Genomic DNA, 25408 nt, shown 5'->3' with positions numbered 1-25408 from the left:
GCTTTCTTTATTGTTTTGAACTGTGAACTTTGTGATTCTGTGAGGAAGACTGAATTCTGAAATGACCCCTGCATTTCCCGCCCCTCAGAGACTCACCCTGTGTCTCCCCCTTCCTTGAGTGTCGGCGGAACCATGAATTGATGAGCCCGCCCAACTTCCTGATTAGATTAGGGATATCCTGAACCAATAGCTGCTAAGGGCTGGGTCTAATTCAATCATCTGAGCCCTTTATAAGGGAGGACTGAACCTCCCTGAGATTACATTCCCCTGTGGGAGATTGCCCAGCACTGGCTGTGCAGACCCAGGGAGCCTCACAACCCAGACCTGGGCAACACTTGTAGGAGCTGAGAGCATCCTCACAGCAGCAGGCAGAACAAACAGATGGGCCTGGGGCTCACAACCCTAAGGCATTGAATTCTGCCACCAACTCGAATCAGGTCGAAGCCAGACCCTTCTCAGGTGAAGGCAACGACCACACAGCCAGAGCCATCCTGGAGGTCCCTCGTGTGACTCTGAGCAGGAGGCAGTCACTTGGTCTAGTAGAACTTCTGACCTGTGAGCTGGTGTTTGTTTTAAATATCCAAAATTGGTGGGAATTGATTCTGCATTGATCTAAAACTAATATACTCTCCATCCACAAGTTTCTTCACATTGTGGAAGTGAGAAAACCAGTGTGTGTGTTTGTGTGTGGGAAGGGGAGGCAGGGAGCTGTGTCCAGTTGTGGCTAAACTATGGCTCAGCAGAAACACAGCGGCTAAAATCTGTGAAAGGTTCTGATTTCAGATGCATAATCAAACCACCCCAGGCGGAACTTCTGCTTCTACAGCTGCTGTCACGGAGCCGACCTGAATCTCACCCATGGAGACAGGCAGGCAAACAGGTGTGTCTGCTGAGTTGTTCGCCATACCCCGAGGTCTGAAGGGCTGCAACGAGGATGGAATCCCTGAGGCCCTAGATGGGAACTTGGAAGAACCCAGGGCTCAGGAAGGTGAGCTCAGGAGTGAGGATGTCATGGACCTCACAGAAGGTGACAATGAGGCCTCAGCCTCAGCTCCTCCTGCAGCCAAAAGACAGAAAACAGATACCAAAGGCAAGAAGGAGAGGAAGCCCACCGTGGATGCAGAGGAGGATCAGAGGATGACAACCCTGCTTTCTGCCATGTCTGAGGAGCAGCTGTCCCGCTATGAAGTGTGTCGCCAGTTAGCTTTCCCAAGAGCACGCATTGCACGTCTGATGTGGTCTATCACTGGGAGATCAGTGCCTAAGAACACGGCCATTGCCATGGCTGGAATAGCCAAGGTCTTTGTTAGAGAGGTGGTGGAAGAGGCCCTGGACATGTGTGAGATGTGGGGAGAAGCGCCCCCGTTGCAGCCCATGGATTTAAGGGAGGTTGTTCGCAGGTTAAAGCCCAAGGGCCTCCTCCCCAACAACTATAAAAAAATCATGTTCTAGGCCCAAGGCCAGAGGGAAGGGTCTGTTTTTGCAGGAGTAAGTACTGCATTCATCTTCCAATGACAGGACTGTGTTTGCTGGAGCTTCTGCATCTCAGTCTACCCTGGATTTACCCATGATCTTAGTGTCTTAAAATGTGAAGTTGGCCTTACCTGGATGAAGACAGCAGATTGCTTCATAGGAGCCTTGGCTAAATGTTTGGGCCTCTGAGGTCATATTGTGGCATTTTTGTATGTCTTTCCAGTTGGAAGAATAAAGGTTCCTGGGCCTTGAGCATCCTGTGGACAGGGAGCTGCATTCAGAGAGGGAAGCCCTTTCCAAGAGATTTGTATGGATTCATGCTGAAGCCTGGTGTAGCTGTGTCTTAGCTTGTATACTTATGTCTGGGTTTCAGTAAGTGAAGCCTCCAGAAATGTTCCCCAATTGTTGTCCTTCTCTGTATTTTCAATGCTCTTATGTATTTTTGTGAGTCATCACAAAAACAGTTAAACTGTTTTCCAAAGTGCAGAAATAAAAATAAAATCACAAAGCATTTTTTTCTCTAAGTTGACTCTTCTCCTATTCCTGCCTACTGTGCTTTATGTCAGCAAGTGACCCTTTACTTTATTAAATGCGATATCGTATAGATGCATCACGTCAGACTAGAGAGAAACCAATTCCAAAGCCACCTTTCCTCAAGCTGCCATTTGTAATGAACATATATGTAGTTTAAAAGGCACAGAGAGAGCCTACTGATACTTCACGTTTGCTACACATGGTGATATTACCAGGGCTTCCAGAGACACTAAAATTTAGTTCAAAACATTGCTTTAGAGTATTCTTGATTTTATTCATTCTACTGATGATCCACTGAGAAAATCAAACCTGAGTACAGAGACACTGGAGAAGTTATTAAAATATCGGACCAAGTAGGTTCATCATAAGTTACAAAGTTATTCCATACTCTACTTGTACATACTCTGCTTTACCTTTATGATGGAAAAGAGTAATTTTTCATTACAGAATAAAGACCTGAGATTTATTATGGAATCACCATGAACCTTCCCAGCACAGCTCACAGATATCCATGGTGCTATTTCAGTCTGTTTACCTTTGCCATGTGCCCCCTGAATCACAGAGTATAAGCAAAAAGGATCTAAAAGACCCCATAGTTCAGCTGTAATATTGAATGGAGAATAACATGTACTCTTTCTTCCTGAAGCCAAAGATACCCCCATGAAATATATTTTTATTTCCTCATACACTCAGCTTTTGCTCTTAAAATAGTACTTATTGTACATAGAATCTGCCTTTGGGTATCACACAAATTTCTCAACTTTACCAAGTATGGGGAAATTATGTTTCATACCTCCATATTCTGACATTGTTTAGATTTCCTTTTATTTTACCAAGTTTCTTGTAAAGGCATATAACAAGTTAGACCAGTTTGTCTTAGAGACACAAGGAGGGTACAGGTTCTTGGAAGAAATGATGGAGATGTGAGGGCTCTGTCAGGAATTGAAGTGCTTGAGCAACCAAAGGAAGTAAGATCCAAGAGACTTAATATCTCCCAGTCTTTAGATTGCTCTCAGCTCATTCCTTTTTCATGGCATTGAGCAGTCTTGGAAGTTGTATTCTGGCAGATGTGGCAGGTCTAGCCCTTTCAGAACACTAGAGGAAAAGAGAACCTGGCCCAAGCAACCTGAGGTTGAGACAAACATCTGCAGAGAGCAGTGCTGATGGTGATTCCACACTCAAGCTTAGAACATTTTTCTGGCCCCTGATAGAACTCAATACTTTGAGTGGGGTCTGAGTAAAGCTGAACTGCTGAAGACAGAAACAAGTTCCCATCAAGGTCTCAGAGGTCAGTTCAGGAGCTGGAACACAGCGTTGTTTTCTCAGAGAGGAAAATTGGATTAGCTGAGAAGGTTCAGTGTCCTTACACATTCTTTTTTTTTTTTTTTCCTTTAAATTTTGGGATACATGTGAAGAACGTGCAGGTTTGTTACAAAAGTATACATATGTCCTAATGGTTTGCTGCACCTATCAACCCATCATCGAGGCTTTAGGCCCAGTATGCATTGGGTATTTGTCCTAATGCTCTCCTTTCTCTTGCTTCCCACCCCCTGACAGGCCACGCTGTGTGATGTTCCCCTTTCTGTGTCCATGTATTCTCATTGATCAACTCCCATTTATGAGTGAGAACATGTGGTGTTTGGTTTTCTGTTCCTGTGTTAGTTTGCTGAGAATGATGGTTTGCAGTGTCATCCATGTCACCGCAAAGAACACGAGCTCATTCTTTTTTATGGCTGCCATGTATTCTATGGTGTATATATGCCACAGGTTCTTTATCCAGTCTATCATTGATGGGCATTTGGGTTGGTTCCAACTCTTTGCTATTGTAAACTGTGCTGCAGTAAACATATATGTGTATGTGTTTTTATAGTAGAATGATTTACAATCCTTTGGGTATATAGCCAGTAATGAGATTGCTCGGTCCAACGGTATTTCTGATACTAGAGGAATCGCCACACTGTCTTCCACAATGGATGAACTAATTTACATTCTCATAAACATTGTAAAAGTGTTTCTATATCTTCACAGCCTTGCCAGCATCTGTTGCTTCCTGACTTTTTAATAATCACATACTAAATCTTGTCAATATATAATATCATACAGCCACAGCTCTCAAGAAAGAAATCTGTAGAAAGTGGTATCTTTCCAGGAGAAATCTTTGACAGCTTTCATGGCTGATTGTATTACATGTTAATGAAGTTTTTCGTGGAGCTTCATTACTGTTCTTAAAGTCTATCTCATAATGTACATTTGGAGACTGCCTAGAAAAATGTGGTCTCTGTTTGGTGCTGGTAAAGTGGTGACAAGATACCTAATAAATAAAGTGACTGTACTTGACTATTTTCCATAATTTACTATTTTGGGATAAGTTTAACATCTTCACTGTCTGCCTTTGCCCTCCACAAGTAATTAGCATACGTCTAAATAAAGTTAAGCAAGGTAGCTCCACTTTTCCCGAGCACATATTATCTAGGGTCTAGTCTTTAGAAGTATAAAGTACAAAGCTTAAAAGTACAACTCACAAAATTTTGTACCCAAACTAGAAAGGCTAAAATGATCAATTGATGGATTTGTGTTTCCTATGGAAGAGGGTAGAAAGCAGAATGTTAGTATACATATATAGGGGAGAAGAGGGCAGGGCTTTTATAAAATGAATGCGGTCAAATCTTGGGAATAGTTTCTTAAGCAGCATAAATATTAGAGAGGCAATTCATGAAAGTTCAACTTATTGCCATGTCTAGAAATATCAAGACATAGCTAGCATATTTTTAAAAATAAATTTTTCTCAACGAAACTATTAATGAGACAGATGAGATGTTTCCTTTATTTTTTTTTTCCAATTACTTAGTTTTTCTTAGTCACATATTCAAGGGAGCATACTGCTGTTTGGTAAAATGCGATAATTCCACATCATGTTTTTTGTTTGTTTTTAAAGATGAAAAGCTGAAAACCCTTGTTTTGTGTTAGCAATACCACCAGATTATTCAAATTTCTTTAGAATTATACTCCAAAAATTACACTGTGATTTAGTTTCAGAAACTGTTTGTAATGGACCTGTGAATTGACAGCTCATTAGGACATTCTTTAGTTTGGCTGAAACCAAAAAACCTGAAACCCTCAAAACTGAAAAAATAGTGTTTGCCAAATTCTGCTTCTTACACTTTCACCTACTATGCCATGTTCAAATATTGTACTTGACAAGTATTGGAAAATTCAGGTCATGTTACTTTCAAAATACTTTCACTAAAATAGTATTTTTGTGAGAAAGCCATAATCTCATCAGTAATGCCTTTTTAAAAAATCCAACAGACAATATGAACTAGCAACTCATCATGACAAAAAAGTAAAACTCAGGAAAAATCCTAAGGCAGAGCAGCTTCCGGCTTCAGTGTGAAACCATCATAGTCCCTTAGAAAGGGATTCTCTCTCAGAGCAGCTCACTGTCCAGAAGATGCTCAAGGACCATCCATATACTTTTCTTCTTCCAACTATGAAGATGTAGAAAAATGACTTAATTCACTCAAGGAGGAAAAAATATTTAGTGAAAGTTACTATGAAAAAGGCTGCTTCAACGATCTAGGTGAGACCAATGTCAGAGTTTGAGGAAGATGTTAAAATCGAGGGTGAATCCAGGGTAGACTGAGATACAGAAGCTCCAGCACACAGTCTTCTGTCACCCTGCCTGTCACTGAGGCACCCTGGCTCCTTTTTTATCTTGATGCCAGGGCTGAGCCTTGTTTCCATTGCCCATTTTGAAAATGGCATGAAGCCCTGTGAAGGCCCTGAGTTCACTGAACTTCTGAACCCAGGTCACAGCTGCTACCTTCATACCTCTGGCTGCATGAGAAAAAGTAAAGCAGACAAAAACAAACAAGCAAATAAACAAAAACCACACATACAAAAGCCCTTATTTCAGTACACTATTAACAGGCTTCTCTGATACTTGTAGTAGAAATTTAATGCCCTTGTATGCAATGCACAGACCATGCACAGAACAGGAAATCCAATGATAATCAATACTCACAAAATAAGTTCACATTTCTGTTTTAAAAGGAGAGCTACTTTTGTAGAAAACCTTTAGGTTCACAGCAAAATTGGGTAGAAGGAACAGAGGTTCCCCGTATCCTCTTTCCCTACATCTGCATAGCCCCCTTCACTATCAACTTTCTGCCCCAGAGGGGTATGTTGGCTACAATCATTCAACCTACATGGACACATCTCTCTGACTCCAAGACCATAGCTCTCCTTAGGGATTCACTTGGGTGTTGTACATTCTATGGACTCACGCAAAGGCAAAATTACATGTATCCACAGTTATTGTATTCTATGGACTAGTTTCACTTCCATACAAATGCACTGTGTCCCGTCTATGCACTCCCCCTTCACCCTTGGTCTCTTGCAACCACTCAACTGTTGATTTATTTATTTGTATTTAAAACAGGCACATCTCATTGTATATATTTCTTATGTACATAATGCTATTATAAAATATGTGCACATTGTCTAATATCTAATTTAGGTAATTGACAGCCATTAGCTGACGTATGTATTACTGTGGTGAGAACACTTCACATCCACGCTAATAGCATTTTTCAAGAATACGATATACTGTTAACTATAGTCACCATGTTGTAATATAGTCCTTGAGCTTATTCTCCCCATATAAATAAAATGTTGTGTATTTCGACAAATATCTTCTCAATCCTTCATCCATGGCCACCCAGCCCCTGACAACCAGAATTCTTCTTTTTGACATCTATTAGATTGACTTTGTGAGATTCCACATATCATTGAGATGACCTGGTATTTGTCTTCCTACACCTGGCTTATTTCACGTAGCATGATGTTCTCCAGGTACATCTGTGTGTCACAAATGACAACACATCTTTCTTTAAGACTGCATAGTATTCCATTGTGCATGTATATCAGCTTTATCCCATCCTGTCATACATTTTTGGACATTTAGGTGAATTCCATATCTTAGCTATTGCGAATTAACACGGGAGTGCAGATATCTCTTCAATACTGATTTCATTTTCTTTTGGTATATACCTGGCAGTGTGGGATTGCTGGATCATATGGTAGCTCTATTCTTTCCATTTTTGGAGGAACGTCAATACTGCTTTCTATAATGGCTGTCCTAATTTACGTTCCCATGAATAGTGCAAGGGTTCCCTTTCCTCCACATCCTCATCAACAAGTGTTGTCTTTTGACTTTTTGATCATAGACATCCTAATGAGTGTGAGGTGATATCTTCTTTCAGCTTTAATTTGCATATTTCTGATGATTAGTGATGTTGAACATATATATATATATATATATATATATATATATATACACACACACACACACATACCTGTTGGCTACTGTATGTCTTCTTTTCAGAAATGTATGTTATTTAGGTCCTTTGCCAGGTTTTTAAATTGTGTTGTTTTTTGCTATTGAGTCATTTGAGTTCCTAGAGTATTTTGGACAGTAATTAATCCCTTATATGATGTTGGGTTTGAAAATATTTTCTCTCATTATGATTTTATCTCTTCATGGTGTTGATTGTTTTGTCGGCTTTGCAGATATTTTTTTAAGTTGGTTGCCATCCATTTGTCTATTCACCCTTTCATTGTCTGTGCTTTTGGGTCATATTCCAAAAGTTATTGGCTTAACCGGTGTCAATGAGGATGTCCCCTGTTTTCTTCTAGTTGGTTTATAGTTTCAAGTTTTTAATTTATTTTGATTTACTCTTGTGTACAGTATGAAATAGGGGTCAAATTTCATTTTTCTTCATGGGGATACCAAGTTTTCCTATCACCACTGATGGAAGAAACTGTGGTTTTGTGGTGGTGGGTTGTTGGCACCTTTTTAAACAATCAGTTGCCTGTATATGTATGGACTGATTTCTAGACTCTTTGCTCTGATCCAGTGGCTTAGGTGTCTGTTTTTATCCCAATGTCTTACCATTTTGGTTCCTACAGCTTGGTAGCATACTTTGAAGATAAAAAACCATGAAATCTTTTTATTTTCCCTTTGTATTTGCCTCTGACATCATCACTCAGAGAGATTTCAAAGGAGATATTGATTCTTTACTTTTTCAGTTTTTTTTCTGATTGTGAAGTTAGAGTGATGACATTGAATTCCCTTAGGTGTCACCCTGAAAACTGGAGCTCCATTTTATTTTTGCTATATATTTATTACTGTTTATGTTATATACTGGGTATTTGGCAATTACATGTCAGTATAATTACAAATAGGAATTACACAAAATATTTAGTGCTCAACTCCTACAGTAAGAGGACGTTATATTTTTAATACAATAATCTGAAAAATAAACTAAAAATAAAACATCATCTAGTATAACAATATATTGTTATTGTATGCAGTTCTGTTTTAGACAAGCACAAAACACACACCAATATGTTATTTCAGCCATTAATATAGTTTACATTGGGAACAGCTCTTTGGAGGTGAAGGCGTGGAAATGAATGAAGAGATTAGACAGGGTCTCTGGGGTTTGTGTTTCTCTGTGTAGTTTTTCATGTAGCTCCTAGAGTGTGTTACCACTCTAACATCATGAAAGATCACTCCGTGAAATAAAACAATCTTGGTCCAAATGTGAATATCCCGTTTTAGAGGAAAAACTAATTTTTAACTTCATTTTTATTTTGCAAGCTGAAAAACAGTTGGTTGATTTCCCAGGAAAATTATGGAAAAGCATTAAATGTTTACAAAGTACCCATTCCAGTGCCTTTAGAAAAAGCCCGGGACTTTCTAGATAGAGTATTGGAAGACTTACTGTTTGTTTTATCTCTTCAAAATCACATTTGAGCAAAAACATCCAAAGTCATAGTAACTTCAGGATTTAGTGTGTATCCACCACAGTCTCTTAAAAGGATGTCTTTTTTCTCTCTGGAAACAGCTCCACATCCACAGGATGCCCAAGGCCCATGTACCTTTCTTCCTCCAACTAGGAAGACCCAGAAAGACCCCGCTCATGCATGGACCTCAGAGAACCAAATATAATGACAATGATTGTTAGCTTTTTGAGACAGAGTCTTACTCTGTTGGCCAGGTGGAAGGTCAGTGATGTCGATTTGGCTCCCTGCAACTTCCACCTCCAGAGCTCAATCGATCTTTCTACCTCAGCCTCTGAGTAGGTGAAACCACAGGCACCAGCAACCACACCACCTAATTTTTTTTTTTGGAGAGGAAGTTTTGCCAAGATTCCTGGCCTAGACAGGAACTCCTGAGCTCAATCAATCTGCCCCTGTCGGCCACCCAAAGTGCTGGAATTACAGGAATGAGCCATTGTGCCTGGTCTGAAATATAAACATGATTTGAAGGGATTCTGAAACCGGCTGCTGCCTTCATCTGGGTGATACCAATATCTTCCCAGAGGAAGATGATTATTTTTTTTTGTACTGGATGTTGGGGAAACGGTACCTGGGTTGTCCCCTGTGAAAGGCCTTTTTCCAATGTCCGGGGTGTAACTGAGGCTTCTTCCCACATCTCACACACGTCCAGGGCTTTTCCTACCACCTCCCCGACAAAGACCTGGGTCATTACAGCCATGTCCACGGCAGTAACCTGGTTCTAGGACACTGACCTGCACCTGATGGAATGAATCAGACTTTTACAGGATGCCTCTCTCCCTTTCCCACCACAGACACACCCACACTGGTTATTCTGCCAACCCTAATGTGAAGTGACTTGTGGATACATAGTCTATTCATATTGTAGAAAGTAGAGATCAATGTATGTTCATAGCAAACTAGTAGGAACAGCCCAGGCGACAGGGAACATTGCAAACATGGAACTGTATATGGAGAAAGCCAAAGTGTGGATCTCATCTACTGTTTGATCAATCACAGGAGACATTATCTGTTTGACACCTATAATTTTTTTTTTCCCCATAGTCTCGCTGTGTCGCCCAGGCTGGAATGCAGGTGCCATCTCGGCTCACTGCAAGCTCCGCCTCCCGGGTTCACGCCATTCTCCTGCCTCAGCCTCCTGCGTAGCTGGGACCACAGGCGCCCGCCACCACGCTCGGCTAATTTTTTGTATTTTTAGTGGAGACGGGGTTTCACCGTGTTAGCCAGGCTGGTCTAGATCTCCTGACCCTGTGATCAGCCCACGTTGGCCTCCCAAAGTACTCGGATTACAGACGTGAGCCACCACGCCTGGACAAGTTTATTTGGTTTTCAACAAAATTAAGGAACAAATTTTTTTACAATTGTTCTTGATTTGAACTACTGAAACGTGTTCACACAGACATTTCCACTTGACATGAATGCATTAACTCCTCAATGTAGATTGAAAATTTACAATTAAAAGAAAATAGAAACACAGTCACTACCTGTGATTTCTGCCTCGGTTTTTGCTCTCAATCATATGCTTAGTTACTTTCAGACCCCATGTGGGAAATGATACCGATACTGAACACAACTTCTAACATCATATCTATCATTAACAGAGAGGAGGAAAAACAGAACAGAACGCAAAGGAAATCATTTACAATGCAAGATTTTCTAGGAGCGTGGGCTCTTAAGCACCCTCTGTGCGGAGGCGGCGGCCAGCTGCATGTCTCTGGGCATGATTATGACACGCCAGGCATGGATGGCACACAGGTTGGCGTTTTTAAAGAGGCGCACCAGGTTGGTCTCGCTGGCCTCCTGTAGGGAGCCAATGGCCGCACTCTGGAAGCGCAGGTCCGGGCTGATGGCCTGGGCAATCTCGCACACCAGGCACTGGAAAGGCAGCTTGGGCAGGAACAACTGAGTGGACCTCTGGTACTTTCTGATTTTGCGCAGCGCCGGGGTGCCAGGCCTGTAGCGGTGAGGCTTCTTGATCCCTCCTTTAGGCGGTGCCCTCTTGCGGGCGGCTTTGGTGGCAAGGGGATTCCTGGTGTCCTGCCAGGTGGTGGCTTTGTGCGGGGACTGCTTGGTGCTCGCCATGGTGCGGTGCGGTGGCCTCTCCCCTCTCCTTGGGCTGAGCCTGGCTGGCTGCAGGCAGTGCTGCGGTCAGAGAGAGAGGGCGGTGGGGCTGTGGAGAAGTTTCAGAGAGCCTGTGAGTTGAGATCCATGCGCAGGACTCTCCCACACACTCCGTCCCTGCAAACCCAGCCCTAGACTTAGCAGCTCTCAGGTCTGTGGGTCGGAGTTCGGGCTGCTTAGTCTTCCCGGAGTGTCCTGGGTTTTTTTGGTCTACACAGCAGCAGCCAGGAATCTCCCTCGCAGGTAGTCTCTTTCTGACTGGAGATCTCTGTGGTCTCTGTAAAGTCCTGCCTCTTATAAGGAGCTCAGATGATTGCATTAGACCCACCAAGCTACCTTCCGTTGCATTCACTGCTTCACTATACCCTCAACCTATTCAGGGCTATGAAAACCTAATCAAGTCCTCGGGTTCTGCACATACCCAAGGGAGGTGTGGACTATGCTTCTGGACTGTGCCTCATGGGAGGGATGGTAGGTGTGAGTTAGCTAGAATCTGGGTGCAAAAGTGATTCTGAAAGTTTACATTTCATGATCATCATGGAAGTAGTTACAATAAAAAAGATATTTGAATAAAGTCACACATCAGACGACTTCCATGACTGCCCCAAAACACCACGGGTGCGATCATGAGGCATCTCTGAGGTTCTCTGAGGATGCGGTGAGACGGGAAGGGAAAGATGAAAAACCTAAATGGTCACTCCTCTATTAGGGATGCTCCTGGGGGCATCATTTTTCTCCCCCAAAGTGACATTCATGGAAATCTGCTGGTACCCTTTAGGGGCAGCTGAGGCTTTTTGATGAAATGGTCACATGTGCCTGTCAGTGGTGCCCCCTGGCTCCTTTTTTACCTTGACGCCAGGGCTGAGCCTTCTTTCCATTGTGTGCTTTGGAAATGCCATGAGGCCCATTGAAGGCCCTGAGTTCACTGAGCTGCTGAACCGAGGTCAGAGCTGCTACCTTCATACCTCTAGCTCCATGAGAAAAAGCAAAGCAAAGAAAAACAAAAAAACAAACAAACGAAGAAACAACACACAAACAAAAGCACCTATTTAATACACTGTTAACAGGCTTCTCTGATACTTGCAGAAGAAATTTAATGCCCATTGATGCAATGCACATACCATGCAGATAACAGGAAATTCTGGTATAATCAACACTCACAAAATAAGTTCATATACCCATTTTAAAAATCGAGCTTAATTCGTAGAAAACCTTTAGATTCATGCTAAAATTGGGCAGGACAAACAGAGGTCCCCAATATCCTCTGTCCCCTTAGATGCATAGTTCCATTCACTAACAACTTGCTGTCCTAGAGTGGTATGTTCACTACAATCATTCAACCTACAATGACACATCACTCTGATGATGAGACCACATAGCTTTCCTTAGCATTCATTTGGGCGTTGTAAATTCTATGGACTGGAGCAATGGCATAGTTACATATATCTGCTATTATTCTATCATATGGAATAGTTTCACTTCAGTACCAATGCACTGTATCCTATCTCTGCACTGTTTCTTCACCCTCAGTGCCTTGCAACCACTCAACTATTGATTTATTTGTATTTAAAATAGACACATCTCACTGTATATATTTCTTATGTACAAAATGCTGTTTTAAAGTACATACACGTTGTCTAATGTCTAAATCTAGGTAATGGACATCCATTACCTCACATATGTATTACTGTGGTGAGAACACTGTACATCCATGTTAATAGCATTTTTCAGGAATACAGTCTATTGAACTGAAATGTTGTGTATTTTGACCAATGTCGCCTCAAATTTCCTACCTCTAGCCACCACAGCCCCAGACCACTACCTTTCTTCTCTTTCACGTCTATCAGATTAACTTTGTTAGTCCACATATCATTGAGGTCATGTGGTATTTGTATTTTTACACCTGGCTTATTTCACTTAGCATGATGTTCTTCAGGTGCATCCATGTGTCACAAATGACAAGATGTCCTTCTTTAAGGTTGCATAGTATTCCATTGTGTTTAAATGTCAGATTTTCCTCATCCTGTCATTCATTTATGGACATTTAGGTGGATTCCATATCTTAGCTATTGTAAATAGTGCTGCAACATCGTGGGAGTGCAGATATCTCTTCAGTAGACTGATTTCATTTCTTTTTGATATATACATAGCAGAGTGAAATCTGGCTCACATGATAGCTCTATTCTTTCAGTTTGTGGAGGAAGGCCCATAGTATTTTCTATAATGGCTGTCCTAATTTACATTCCCAGGAGTAGTATAAGGGTTCCCTTTCCTCCACATCCTCATCAACAAGTGTTGACCTTAGACTTTTGGTCATAGCCATTCTAATGAGTGTGAGGTGATATCTTATTTCAGTTCTAATTTACATTTCTCTATTAGTGATGTTGAGCATATATATACATGTGCATATATGTGTGTATATATGTATATATGTGTCTGTATATATGTGTATACATATGTGTATATGTATATACCTGTTGGCCACTTGTATGTTTTCTTTTCAGAAATGTCTATTATTTAGGTCCTTTGCTTGGTTTTTAAGTTTTGTTTTCATTTCTTGCTATTGAGTCGTTTGAGTTCCTAGTATACTTTGGACAGTAATTAATCCCTTATATGATGTAGGGTTTGCAAATCTTTTGTCTCATGATTTTGTCTCTTCATGGTATTGATTGTTTTTTTGGCTTTGCAGAATTTTTTTTTTTTTTTTTAGTTAGATGCAATCCATTGTTTACTTTACCTTTTGCTGTCTGTGCTTTTGGGACATATTTCAGAAATCATTGGCTTAACCAATGTCCATGAGTATGTCCCCTGTTTTTCTCTAGTGGGTCCATAGTTTAAGGTTTTTCATATAACTTGGTTTATTCTTACATATGATAAGAGATAATGGTCCAATTTCATTTTTCTGTATGTAGATTCCCCATTTTCCTATCACCATTGATGAAAGAGACTGTCCTTTTGTCGTGGTGGGATGTTGGCACCTTTGTAAAAAATCAGTTGGCTCTCTTCTCTGTTTCAGTGGCTGAGGTGTCTGTTTTTATGCCAGTGTTAGGTCCTTTTGGTTCCTACAGCTTGATAGCGTACTTTGAAGTTAGGACAGCCCTCATCTTTTTTTTTTCTCGTGAATTGCCCTGTGGCATCACCACTCAGAGAGATGTCAAAAGAGGTATTGATTATTCAGTATTTTAGTTTTTAACTCATTTTGAAGACAGAGTGATGACATCGAATCCCCTTGTGTGCCAACCTGAAAACTGTAACTCATTTTATTTTTGCTATACATTTGTTACCATTTATCTTATATTCAGGGTATTGGATTAATTACATGTCAGTATAACTATAGGGCTCAATTACACAAAACATTTAATGCTAAAATCTTATAGTGAGAGGAAATTTTATTTTTAATTTCTGTATTTTTATAGAATACTATGAAAAATAAAGTAAAAATAGAATATTATCTAGTATAATATATATTATTTCCATACATATTTTTGTATTAGAGAAGCACAAAACAAATATCAGTATGTTAGTTCAGCCATTAACATAGGTTACATTTTACCAAGTCTTTGAAGGTGAAGTCATGGAAATGAATGCAGAGATTAGACAGGGTCTCTGGGGTCTGTGTTTCTCTGTCTAGCTTTTCCATGCAATTCCTAGAGTGTGTTACCATCCTAACATCATCAAACATCACTCCCTGACATGAAACAGTCTTGGTAGGAAAGTAAAAAGAGTCATTTTAGAGAAGAAAATTGGTTTTTAATTTCATTTTTATTTTTGCAATCTGGAGAGCAGTTGGTTGATTCCCCAGGAAAAGTTATGGAAAAGTATTTAATATTTACAAGGACAACTATTCCAGTGCTCTTAGCCCAGGGCTTTCAGGATAGAGTATTGTAAGGGAAGACTTTCTGTTTGTTTTGTCCCTAAATCCCATATGAGAAAAATTCCTAAGTCATAGCAGCTTTAGGATTCAGTGTGAATGCACCATAGCCTCTTCAGAGGGTTTCTTTTCTCTCTCTGAAAACAGCTCCCTGTCCACAGGATGCTCAAAGCCCATGTACCTTTCTTCCTCTAACTAGGAAGCCCCAGAACAATGCCTACCCATGCATTGACCTCAGAGATCCAAACATGATGATGATGATTGTTATTATTTTTGAGACAGGGTTTTGCTCTGTCAGCCAGGTGAAATGACAGTGGTGCCCTCAGCTCACTGCAGCCTCCAACTCCAGAGCTCAAGTGATCCTCCTGCTTCTGTTTCTTGAGTAGGGGAATCCTCAGGCTCCAGTTACCATGTCCAGCTAATTTTTTTTTCTTAAATTATAGAGAGGAGGTTTTGCCATGTTTCCTAGGCTGATCATTAGCCGTTTAGCTCAAGTGATCTGCCTGCCTCAGCCTCCTAAAATGCTGGGATATTAGGAATGAGCCACTGTGCCTGGTCTGAGATATAAATATGATTAAAAGGGATTGTGAAACAGGCTGCTGTCTTCATCTGGGTGAGACCAACGTAAGCTATAAGAAAGACGTTAGATCATGGTTGAGTCCAGGATGTGATGAGATACTGAAGCTCTAGCCTGCAGAGGGCCTTGTCATAGAAAGACTGGAACCAGTACTTTCTCCTCTAAGATCAGGCCTTTCTATCTGGGCTGGGGCCCAGAGGAAGATGATTTTTATTTTGTACACGGTGTTGGGGAAGTGACCCATGGGCTGTCCCCTGTGAAAGGTCACACAAGAAAAGCAGTGACCCCGCACCATGGCGTGCACCAAGCCCACTGCCCGCAAAGCCACCGTCTGCCCCCCAAGGAAGACCCTGGCCACCAAAGCCGCCGGCAAGAGGGTGCCGCTCACAGGAGCAATCAAGAAGCCTCAGCGTTCCCGTCTCCTTGGGCTGAGCCTGGGCAGCTGCAGGCTGTGCCCAGCCCTCCAAGGCTTGGGCTGCAATGGGGATTTGTCTCCCCACATCTCACACACGTCCAGGGCCTCTCCTACCACCTCCCCGGCCAAGACCTGGGTCATTTCAGCCAAGGCCACGACTGTGATCAGGTTCTAGGACACTGACCTGGAGCTGATGGACTGAACTGAACTTGTAACGGGTGCCTGTCTCCCTTTCCCACCCACAAACACACACTGGTTTTCCTGCCTCCTGTAATGTGAAGTGACTTCTGGATAGAGAGTCTATTCAACTTTCAGGAAGTAGAGTTGAATGTATGTTATAGCAAAGTAGCAGGAACAGCCCAGGAGACAGGGAACATTGAGAACGTGGAGCCGCATATAGGAAAAGTCAAAGTGTGGATCTCATCTGCTGTTTGATCAAATGCAGAAGATATTATCTATTTGCCACCAATAAGAAATTTATTTGGTTTTCAATAATATTAATGAACAAATTTGTCACAATTGTTCTTGATTTGAACTGTTGAAAGGCGTTCAGTGAGAAATTCCCAGTTGACATGAATGCATTAGACCCTCAATGTAGATGGAAAGTTTACAAACAAAAGAAAACAGTAACAGTCATACCCGTTATATCTGCCTCTGTTGTTACTCCCAATCATATGCAGGGCTACTTTTGGACCCCGTGAGGGAAATAAAACCAAAAGTGAAGAAAAATGCTAATATCAGATCCAGGATGAATGCAGAGAAGAGTAAAAACACAATCAAACGGAAACGAAGCCGTCTAAAGTGCAGTGTTTGCCAGGAGTGTGGGCTCTCCACGGAGGCGATGGGCCAGCTGCATGTCTCTGGGCATAACTGTGACACGCCTGGCATGGATGGCACATGGGTTGGCGTCTTCAAAGAGGCGCACCAGGTAGGCCTCGCTGGTACCCTGAGAGCACCAATGGCAGCGATCTGGAAGCGCAGGTCCGGGTTGATGGCCTGGGCGATCTCGCGCACCAGGAGCTGGAAGGGCAACTTGCACAGGAGCGGCTGTGTGGACCTCTGCTGGTACTTTCTGATTTTGCGCAGCGCCAGTGTGCCAGGCCTGTAGCGCTGAGGCTTCTTGATGGCTCCTGTGAGCAGCGCCCTCTTGCCAGCGGCCTTGGTGGCCAGGGTCTTCCTTGGGGGGCAGAGGGTGGCTTTGCGGACGGTGGGCTTGGTGTGCGCCATGGTGTGGGTCACGGCCTTTCCTGTGTCCTTGGGCTGAGCCTGGTGAACAGGAGGCAGCGCTGGTACCTGACAGCAATGACGGTGGGGCTGTGGACAGGATTCAGCTGCAGGCTCTCCCCTCTCCTTGGGCTGAGCCTGGTCAGCTGCAGGCTGCCCTAGCGTCAGAGAGCGAGGGCAGTGGGGCTATGGAGAGGATTGAGAGAGCCTATGAGTTGAGATCCATGAAGAAGATGCACCCACACGCTTAGCCCTTTCCAACCCAGCCATGGACTTACCAGCTCCCAGGTCTGCAGGTCAGAGGCCCCACTGCTCCTTCTCCCCGGTGGGTTTCGGGCTTCCAAGGTCTACACAGCAGCAGCCAGGAATCTCCCTTCCAAGCTGTCTGGCACTGGCTGAAAATCTCTGTGGTCTCAGCCAAGTGCAGCCTCTTATAAGGGGCTCAGATGATTGCATTAGACACACCCAGCTACCTTCCGTTGTTCTCACTGCTTCACTAGACCCTCAACCTCATCAGGGTTGTGAAAACCTAATCAAGTCCTTGGGTTCTGCATACACCCAACGGAGGGAGGAACCTCTGGATTGTGCCTCATGAGAGGGATGGTAGCTGTGAGTTAGCTGGAATCTGGGTGCGAAAGTGATTCTGAAAGTTTACATCTCATGATCATCATGGAAATAGTTACAATGAAAACAACATTTGAATAAAGTCACACGTTCGATGACTTTCATGACTGCTGCAGAACTCCACTGGGTGCCACCATGAGGTGTCTCTCAGGTTCTCTGAGGATGAGGTGAAACAGGGAGGGAAAGATGGAAAACCGAAATGGTCACTCCTCTATCAGGGACGCCCCCAGGGACATTTTTCTCCCCAAAAGTGACATTCATGAAAGTCTGCCTTGGGGAGAAAGCTGAAGTCTTTTTGATAAAAGTCTTTTTGATAAAATGGTCACATGTGCCTGTCACATCATATCATAGAAAAACTTTAGGTTTATGGCAAAATTGGGCAGAAGAAACAGAGGTCCCCTATATCCTCTAGCCACTTACACTATCAGCTTTCTGCCCTAGTCATTATTCTGACTCCAAGACCATTGCTCTCCTTAGGATTCACTTGTGTGTTGTACATTCTATTGATTCAAGTAAAGGCATAATTACATGTATCTACCAGTATTGTGTCCCAAGGAAGAGTCTTGTGGAGCAGTTTCACTTCCGTCCAAATCCACGGTGTCTTGTCTCTTCACTGCTCCTTCACCTTCCATCCCTTGCAACCACTCAACTGTTGATTTATTTATTCATATTTAAATAAACTCATCTCATTGTACCTATTTCTTATGTACAAAGTGATGTTTTAAATTATGTACACATTGCCTGATGTCTAAGTCTAGGTAACTGAGAGCCATATGACCTCACATATGTACTGTACTGGTGAGAACACTGCACATCCATGCTTTTAGCATTTTTCAAGAATAGGATCTATTGTTAACTAAGTTACCATGTTGTACAATGCTTCTTGAGATTTTTTCCCCTGTGTAACTGAAATGTTGTGTGTTTTGACAAACATCTTCTCAAATCATGCACCCACAGCCACCCCATCCCCTGACAACCACCATTCTTCTTTTTGACATCTAGTAGATTAACTTTGTGAGACTGCACATACCATTGAGATCATATAGTATTTATATTCCTCTGCCTGGCTTATTTCACTTAGCATGGTGCTCTCCAGGTGCACTCATGTGTCATAAATGACAAGATTCCCTTCTTCTTTAAGGCTGCATAGTATTCCCTTATATATATATAATATATGATATATATATTACATATGATATATAATATATGTCATATATATAAATAATATATCTCTCATATATACATAATTTTTTCCTCATCCTGTCTTCCACTTTGGACATTTAGGTAAATTCCACATCTTATCTATTGTAAATAGTGCTGCAATCAATGTGGGAGTGCAGATATCTTTTCAATAAAATGATTTCATTTCCTTTGGATATATACCTAGCAGTGTGAGACTGCTGGATCATATGATAGCTCTATTTTTTCACTTTCTGGAGAAATGTCTGTAATGTTTTCTTTAATGGCTGTCCTAATTTATGTTCCCAGGAATAGTGCAAGGGTTTCCTTTTCCTTCACATTCGCATCAACAAGTGTCATTCTTTGGCTTTTTGATCATAACCATTCTAATGAGTGTGAAGTGATGCATTATTTCAGTTTCAATTTGTGTTTTGCTGATGATTAGTGATGTTGATATATATATATCAACAGATATATGATGTTTATATATATCAACATATATATGATGTTTATATATATATCAACATATATGATGCTTATATATATATCAACATATATATGATGTTTATATATATCAACATACATATGATGTTTATAATATTAACATATATATGATGTTTATATATATACATATATATATATGTTGGGCACTTGTATATCTTATTTTCAGAAATGTCTATTATTTAGATTCTTTGCCCAGTCTTTAAATTGTGGTGTTTCTTGCTATTGAGTCGTTTGTATTCCTAGTATATTTTGGACAGTAATTAATCCCTTATATAACGTAGGGTTTGCAAATATTTTCTCCATTATGATTTTGTCTCTTCATGATGTTGATTTTTTCCTTTGCTGTGCAGATTTTTCTTGTTCAGTTGGATGCGAGCCACATGTCTGTTTTCCCTTTTGTTGTCTGTGCTTTTGGGTCATAGTCCAAAAATAATTGGCTTTACCAATGGCAGGGAGGATGTTCCCTGTTTTCTTCTATAGGTTCACAGTTTGAAGTTTTTAATATATTATGGTCTATTCTTGTGTATAGTGAAAGATGAGAGTCTAATTTTGTTTTTCTTCATGTAGATACCTAGTTTTCCTATCAGCATTGATGGAAGAGACTGTCCTTTTGTCGTGTGTTGTTTGCACCTTTGTAAACAATCAGTTGGCTGTACGTGTATGGATTGATTTCTGGGTTCTCTGCTCTGTTCCAGTGGCTTAGGAGTCTGTTTTTGTGCAAGTGTTATGCCGTTTTGGTTCCTACAACTTGATAGCATACTTTCAAGATAGGAAAGCATAAATCGTTTTATTTTCTCTACAGTTTGCCCTGTGACATCACCACTCAGTGAGATGTCCAAATAGATATTGATTCTTTACATTTTTAGTTTTTTACATTTGTTACCATTTGTCTTATATTCAGGGTATTTGATCAATTACATGTCAGTATAATTGCAAATAAGGTTCAATTACACAAAATGTTTAATGCTCCAATTCCACAGTGAGAGGACATTTTATTTTTAACTTCTGTTATTTTGGTACAATAATTTGAAAATAAAGTAAAAATACAATATTATTTAGTATAAAAATACATTATTATTGTATATATTTTTGTTTTAGTGAAGCACAGAATAGAGATCAATATGTTATTTTAGCCATAAACATAGGTTACACTGGGACAAATTCTTTGGAGGTGAAGGCATGGAAATTAATGCAGAGATTGGACAGGGTTTCCGAGGTCCGTGTTTCTCTGTCTAGTTTTCCATGCTGCTCCTAGAGTGTGTTACCCTCCTAACATCCTCAAAGATCGCTCCCTGACATGAAATAGTCTTGGGAGAAAAGTGAAAAAATAATTTTATAGGAAAAAGTGGCTTTTAGTTTCATTTTTATGTTTGCAAGCTGGAAAACAGTTTATTGATTCCCTAGGTAAAGTTATGGAAAAATATTAAATGTTTACAAGGGCAACTATTCCAGTGCTCTTAGAAAGCCCAGGGCATTCAGGATACAGTATTGTAAGGGAAGACTTTTTCTTTATCTCCTAAAAATCACGTAGGAGAAAAAACGTTGTAGGTCATAGCAACTTCAGGATTCAGTGTGAATGCACAATAGTCTCTTTAAAAAATTTTTTTTCCCGTAGGTTATTGGAGTACAGGTGGTATTTGGTTACATGAGTAGGTTCTTTAGTGGTGATCTGTGAGTTTTCGGTGCACCCATTACCTGAGCAGTATATGCTGCACCCTATTTATAGTCTTTTATCCCTTGCCTTCCTCCCACCCTTCCCCTCAAGTCCCCAAAATCCATTGTATCATTCTTATGCCTTTGTGTCCTCATAGTTTAGCTCCCACATTTCAGTGAGAACATACAATATTTGATTTTCCATTCCTGAGTTACTTCACTTAGAATACTAGTCTCCAATCTCATCCAGGTTGCTGCAAATGCTGTTAATTCATTCTTTTTTATGGCTGAGTGGTATTCCATCATATGTATATACCACAGTTTCTTTATCCACTTGTTGAATGATGGACATTTCGATTGGTTCCACGATTTTGCAATTGCGAATTGTGCTGCTATAAACATGTGTGTGCAAATACCTTTTTCATATAATGGCTTCTTTTCCTCTGAGTAGATACCCAGTAGCAGGATTGCTGGATCAAATGGTAGTTCTACTTTTAGTTCTTTAAGGAATCTCCACACTGTTTTCCATAGTGGCTGTACTAGTCTACATTCCCACCAGTGGTGTAGAAGTGTTTCCTGATGACTACATCCACGCCAACATCTACTGTTTTTTGATTTTCTGATTATGACCATTCTTGCAGGAGTAAGGTGGTATCACATTGTGGTTTTGATTTGCATTTCTCTCATTATTAATGATGTCGATCATTTTTTCATATGTTTGTTGTCCATTTGAATATCTTCTTTTGAGAATTGTTTATTCATATCCTTAGCCCACTTTTTGATGGTATTGTTTGTTTTTTTGTTACTGATTTTTCTGAGTTTATTGTAGATTCTGGATGTTAGTTGTTTGTCAAATTGTATAGATTGTGAAGATTTTCTCCCACTCTGTGGGTTGTCTGTTTACTCTGCTGACTGTTCCTTTTGCTGGCAAAAAAATTAGTTTAATTAAGTCCCAACTAGGTTATCTTTGTTTTCATTGTATTTGCTTTTGGGTTCTTGGTCATGAAATTCTTGCCTAAGCTAATGCCTAGAAGGGTTTTTCCAATGTTATCTTCTAGAATTTTTATAGATTCAGGTCTTAGATTTAAGTCCTTATCCATCTTGAGTTGATTTTTGTATAAGGTGAGGATCCTCACGTATAAGATAAGGATCCAGCTGGGCGCGGTCGCTTATGCCTGTAATCCCCGCACTTTGGGAGGCCGAGGCAGGCGGATCACAAGGTCAGGAGATCGAGACCATCTTGGCTAGCATGGTGAAACCCCTCTTTACTAAAAATACAAAAAATTAGCCAGGTGTGGTGGCAGGCGCCTGTAGTCCCAGCTACTTGGGAGGCTGAGGCAGGAGAATGGCGTGAACCTGAGAGGTGGAGCTTGCAGTGAGCCGAGATATGCCACTGCACTCCAGCCTGGGTGACAGAGCGAGACTCCATCTCAAAAATAACAACAACAACAACAACAACAAAACAAATAACAACAAAAAACAAAAAAAAATAAAAAAAAAGATGAGGATGAGGATTCGGTTTCATTCTCCTACATCTGACTAGCCAATTATCTCAGCACCATTTGTTGAAAAGGGTGTCCTTTCCCCACTTTATATTTTTGTTTGCTTTGTTGAAGATCAGTTGGCTGTAAGTATTTGGGTTTATTTCTGGGTTTTCTATTCTGTTCCATTGTCTATGAGCCTATTTTTATACCAGTACCATGCTGTTTTGGTGACTATTGCCTTATTGTATAGTTACAAATCAGGTAGTGTGATGCCTCCAAATTTGTTCTTTTTGCTTAGTCTTGCTTTGGCTATGTGGGCTCTTTTTTGGTTCCATACGACTTTTAGAATTAGTTTTTCTAATTCTATAAATAATGATGGTGGTATTTTGATGGGGATTGCATTGAATTTGTAGATTGCTTTTGGCAGTATGGTCATTTTCACAATATTCTATCCATCCATGAGCATAGATTGTGTTTCCATTTGTTTGTGTCATTTATGATTTCTTTCAGTAGTGTTCTGTAGTTTTCCTTGTAGAGGTCTTTCACTTCCTTGTTTAGGTATATTCCTGAGTATTTAATTTTTTGCAGCTATTGTAAAAGGGGTTGTTATTGATTTGATTCTCTGCTTGGTTGCTGTTGGTGTATAGAAGAGCTGCTGATTTGTGTACATTAATCTTGTATCTGGAAACTTTGCTGAATTATTTTATTAGTTCTAGGAGCTTTCTGAAGGAGTCTTTAGGGTTTTCGAGGTAAATGATCATATCACCTGCAAACAGTGACAGTGTGACTTCCTGTTTACCAATTTGGATGCCCTTTATTTCTTTCTCTTGACTGATTGCTCTGGCTAGGACTTCCAGTACTATGTTGAAGACGAGTGGTAAGAGTGGGCATCCTTTTCTTGTTCCAGTTCTCAGAGGGAATGCTTTCAACTTTTCCTCATTCAGTATTATGTTGGCTGTTGGCTTGTCATAAATGTCTTTTATTACATTGAAGTGTGTCCCTTGTATGCTGATTTTGCTGACAGTTTTAATCATAAAGCGATGGTGAATTTTGTCAAATGCTTTTTCTGCATCTATTGAGATGATCATGTGATTTTTTGTTTTTAATTCTGTTTATGTGGTGTATCACATTTATTGACTTGTGCATGTTAAACCATCTCTGCATCCCTGGTATGAAACTCATTTGATCATGGTGGATTATCTTTTTGATATGTTTATGGATTTGGTTAGCTAATATTTTGTTAAGGATTTTAGCATCTATGTTCACCAGGGATATCAGTCTGTAGTTTTCTTTTTTGGTTATGTCCTTTCCTGGTATGGTATTAGGGTGATACAAGCTTCATAGAAGGAATTAGGGAGGGTTCCCTCTTTATCTTGTGGAATACTGTAAAAAGGATTGGTACCAATTCTTTTTTGAATGTCTGGTAGAATTCTGCTGTGAATCCATCTGGTCCTGGACTTTTTTTTGGTAATTTTTAAATTACCATTTAAATCTTGCTGCTTGTTATTAGTCTGTTCAGGGCATCTAATTCTTCCTGATTCAAGCTAGGAGGGTTGTATTTTTTCCAGGAATGTATACATTTCTTCTAGGATTTCTAGTTTATGTGAGTAAAGGTGTTCATAGTAGCCTTGAATGATCTTTTGTATTTCAGTGGTGTCAGTTGTAATACCTCCTGTTTTGTTTCTTAATGAGGTTATTTGTATTTTCTCTCTTCTTTTCTTGATTAATCTTGTTAATAAGTTTATCAATTTTATTTATCTTTTCAAAGAACCAGCTTTTTATTTCAATTATCTTTTGTATTTTTTTTGTTTCAATTTCATTTAGTTCTGCTCTGATCTTGGTTATTTCCTTTCTTCTTCTGGGTTTGAGTTTAGCTTCTTCTTCTTTCTCTAGTTCCTTGAGGTGTGACATTAGAATGTAAGTTTGTGCTCTTTCAGTCTTTGATGTAGGTGTTTAGGGCTATGAACTTTCCTCTTAGCACCACCTTTGCTGTATCCCAGAGGTTTTGATAGGTTGTTTTATTTTTGTCATTCAGTTCAAAGAATGTTTTAATTTTCATCTTGATTTCGTTTTTGACCCACGGCTGGATTGGGTTAATTCAAAGACCTTGTCTTCAAGCTCTGAATTTCTTTCTTTTACTTGTTCAATTCTATCGCTGAGACTTTCCAGAGCATTTTGCATTTCTATAAGTTTGTCCAATGTTTCCTGAAGTTTTGATTGTTTTTCTGTATGCTATCTATTCCCTTGAATATTTCTCCCCTCACTGCTGGTATCACTTTTTGGATTTCCTTGCATTGGGCTTTGTCTTTCTCTGGTCCCTCGCTGATTAGCTTAATAACTAAACTTCTGAATCTTTTTCAGGTAGGTCAGGGATTTCTTCTTGGTTTGGATCCATTGCTGGTGAGCTAGTGTGATTTTTTGGGGGTGTTAAAGAGCCTTGTTTTGTCATATTGCCAGAGTTAGTTTTTTGGTCCCTTCTCATCTGGGTAGGCTCTGCCAGAGGTAACGTATAGGGTTGAAGGCTGTTGTTCAGATTATTTTGTCCCACAGGGTGTTCCCTTGATGTAGTACTCTCCTCCTTTTCCTATGGATGTGGCTTCCTGTGAGCCAAGCTGCATTGATTGCTATCTCTCTTCTGGATCTAGCCACCCAGGAAGTCTACCAGGTTTCAGGCTGGTACTGGAAGTTTTCTGCACAAAGTCCTGTGATGTGAACCATCTATAGGTCTCTCAGCTGTGGATACCAGCACAGTATCTGGGGTGTCTCCAGGTCCTGCAGGAGCAGTCCACTTCCTTTAGAGGGTCTGTGGGTCCTCTCGGGATTCCTGGTTTATTCTTGCAGTTGTTCTGGAGCTAAAAATTCCACCATATTCTCTTAAAAGGGTT

At 40.6% G+C, this 25408-nt stretch overlaps 2 protein-coding genes across 2 annotated transcripts; one reads left to right on the top strand and one right to left on the bottom strand.

Annotated features, from left to right (window-relative positions):
* The first annotated feature begins 858 nt into the window (after positions 1–858).
* LOC129527881 (TATA-box-binding protein-associated factor 11-like protein 14) lies at positions 859–1452 on the top strand. The gene has a single exon (XM_055366865.2). It carries the CDS (start codon positions 859–861, stop codon positions 1450–1452), a length of 594 nt encoding a protein of 197 aa, XP_055222840.2.
* Positions 1453–10527: 9075 nt separating this feature from the next.
* LOC101150816 (histone H3.Y-like) lies at positions 10528–10953 on the bottom strand. The gene has a single exon (XM_019012997.1). The coding sequence runs from the start codon at positions 10951–10953 to the stop codon at positions 10528–10530; it is 426 nt and encodes a 141-aa protein (XP_018868542.1).
* Between the last annotated feature and the right edge of the window lie 14455 nt (positions 10954–25408).

The sequence above is a fragment of the Gorilla gorilla genome, chromosome 19 (assembly GCF_029281585.2).
Source record: "Gorilla gorilla gorilla isolate KB3781 chromosome 19, NHGRI_mGorGor1-v2.1_pri, whole genome shotgun sequence".
Classification (NCBI taxonomy): domain Eukaryota; kingdom Metazoa; phylum Chordata; class Mammalia; order Primates; family Hominidae; genus Gorilla; species Gorilla gorilla.
This window is presented reverse-complemented; position numbering and strand designations above follow the sequence as displayed.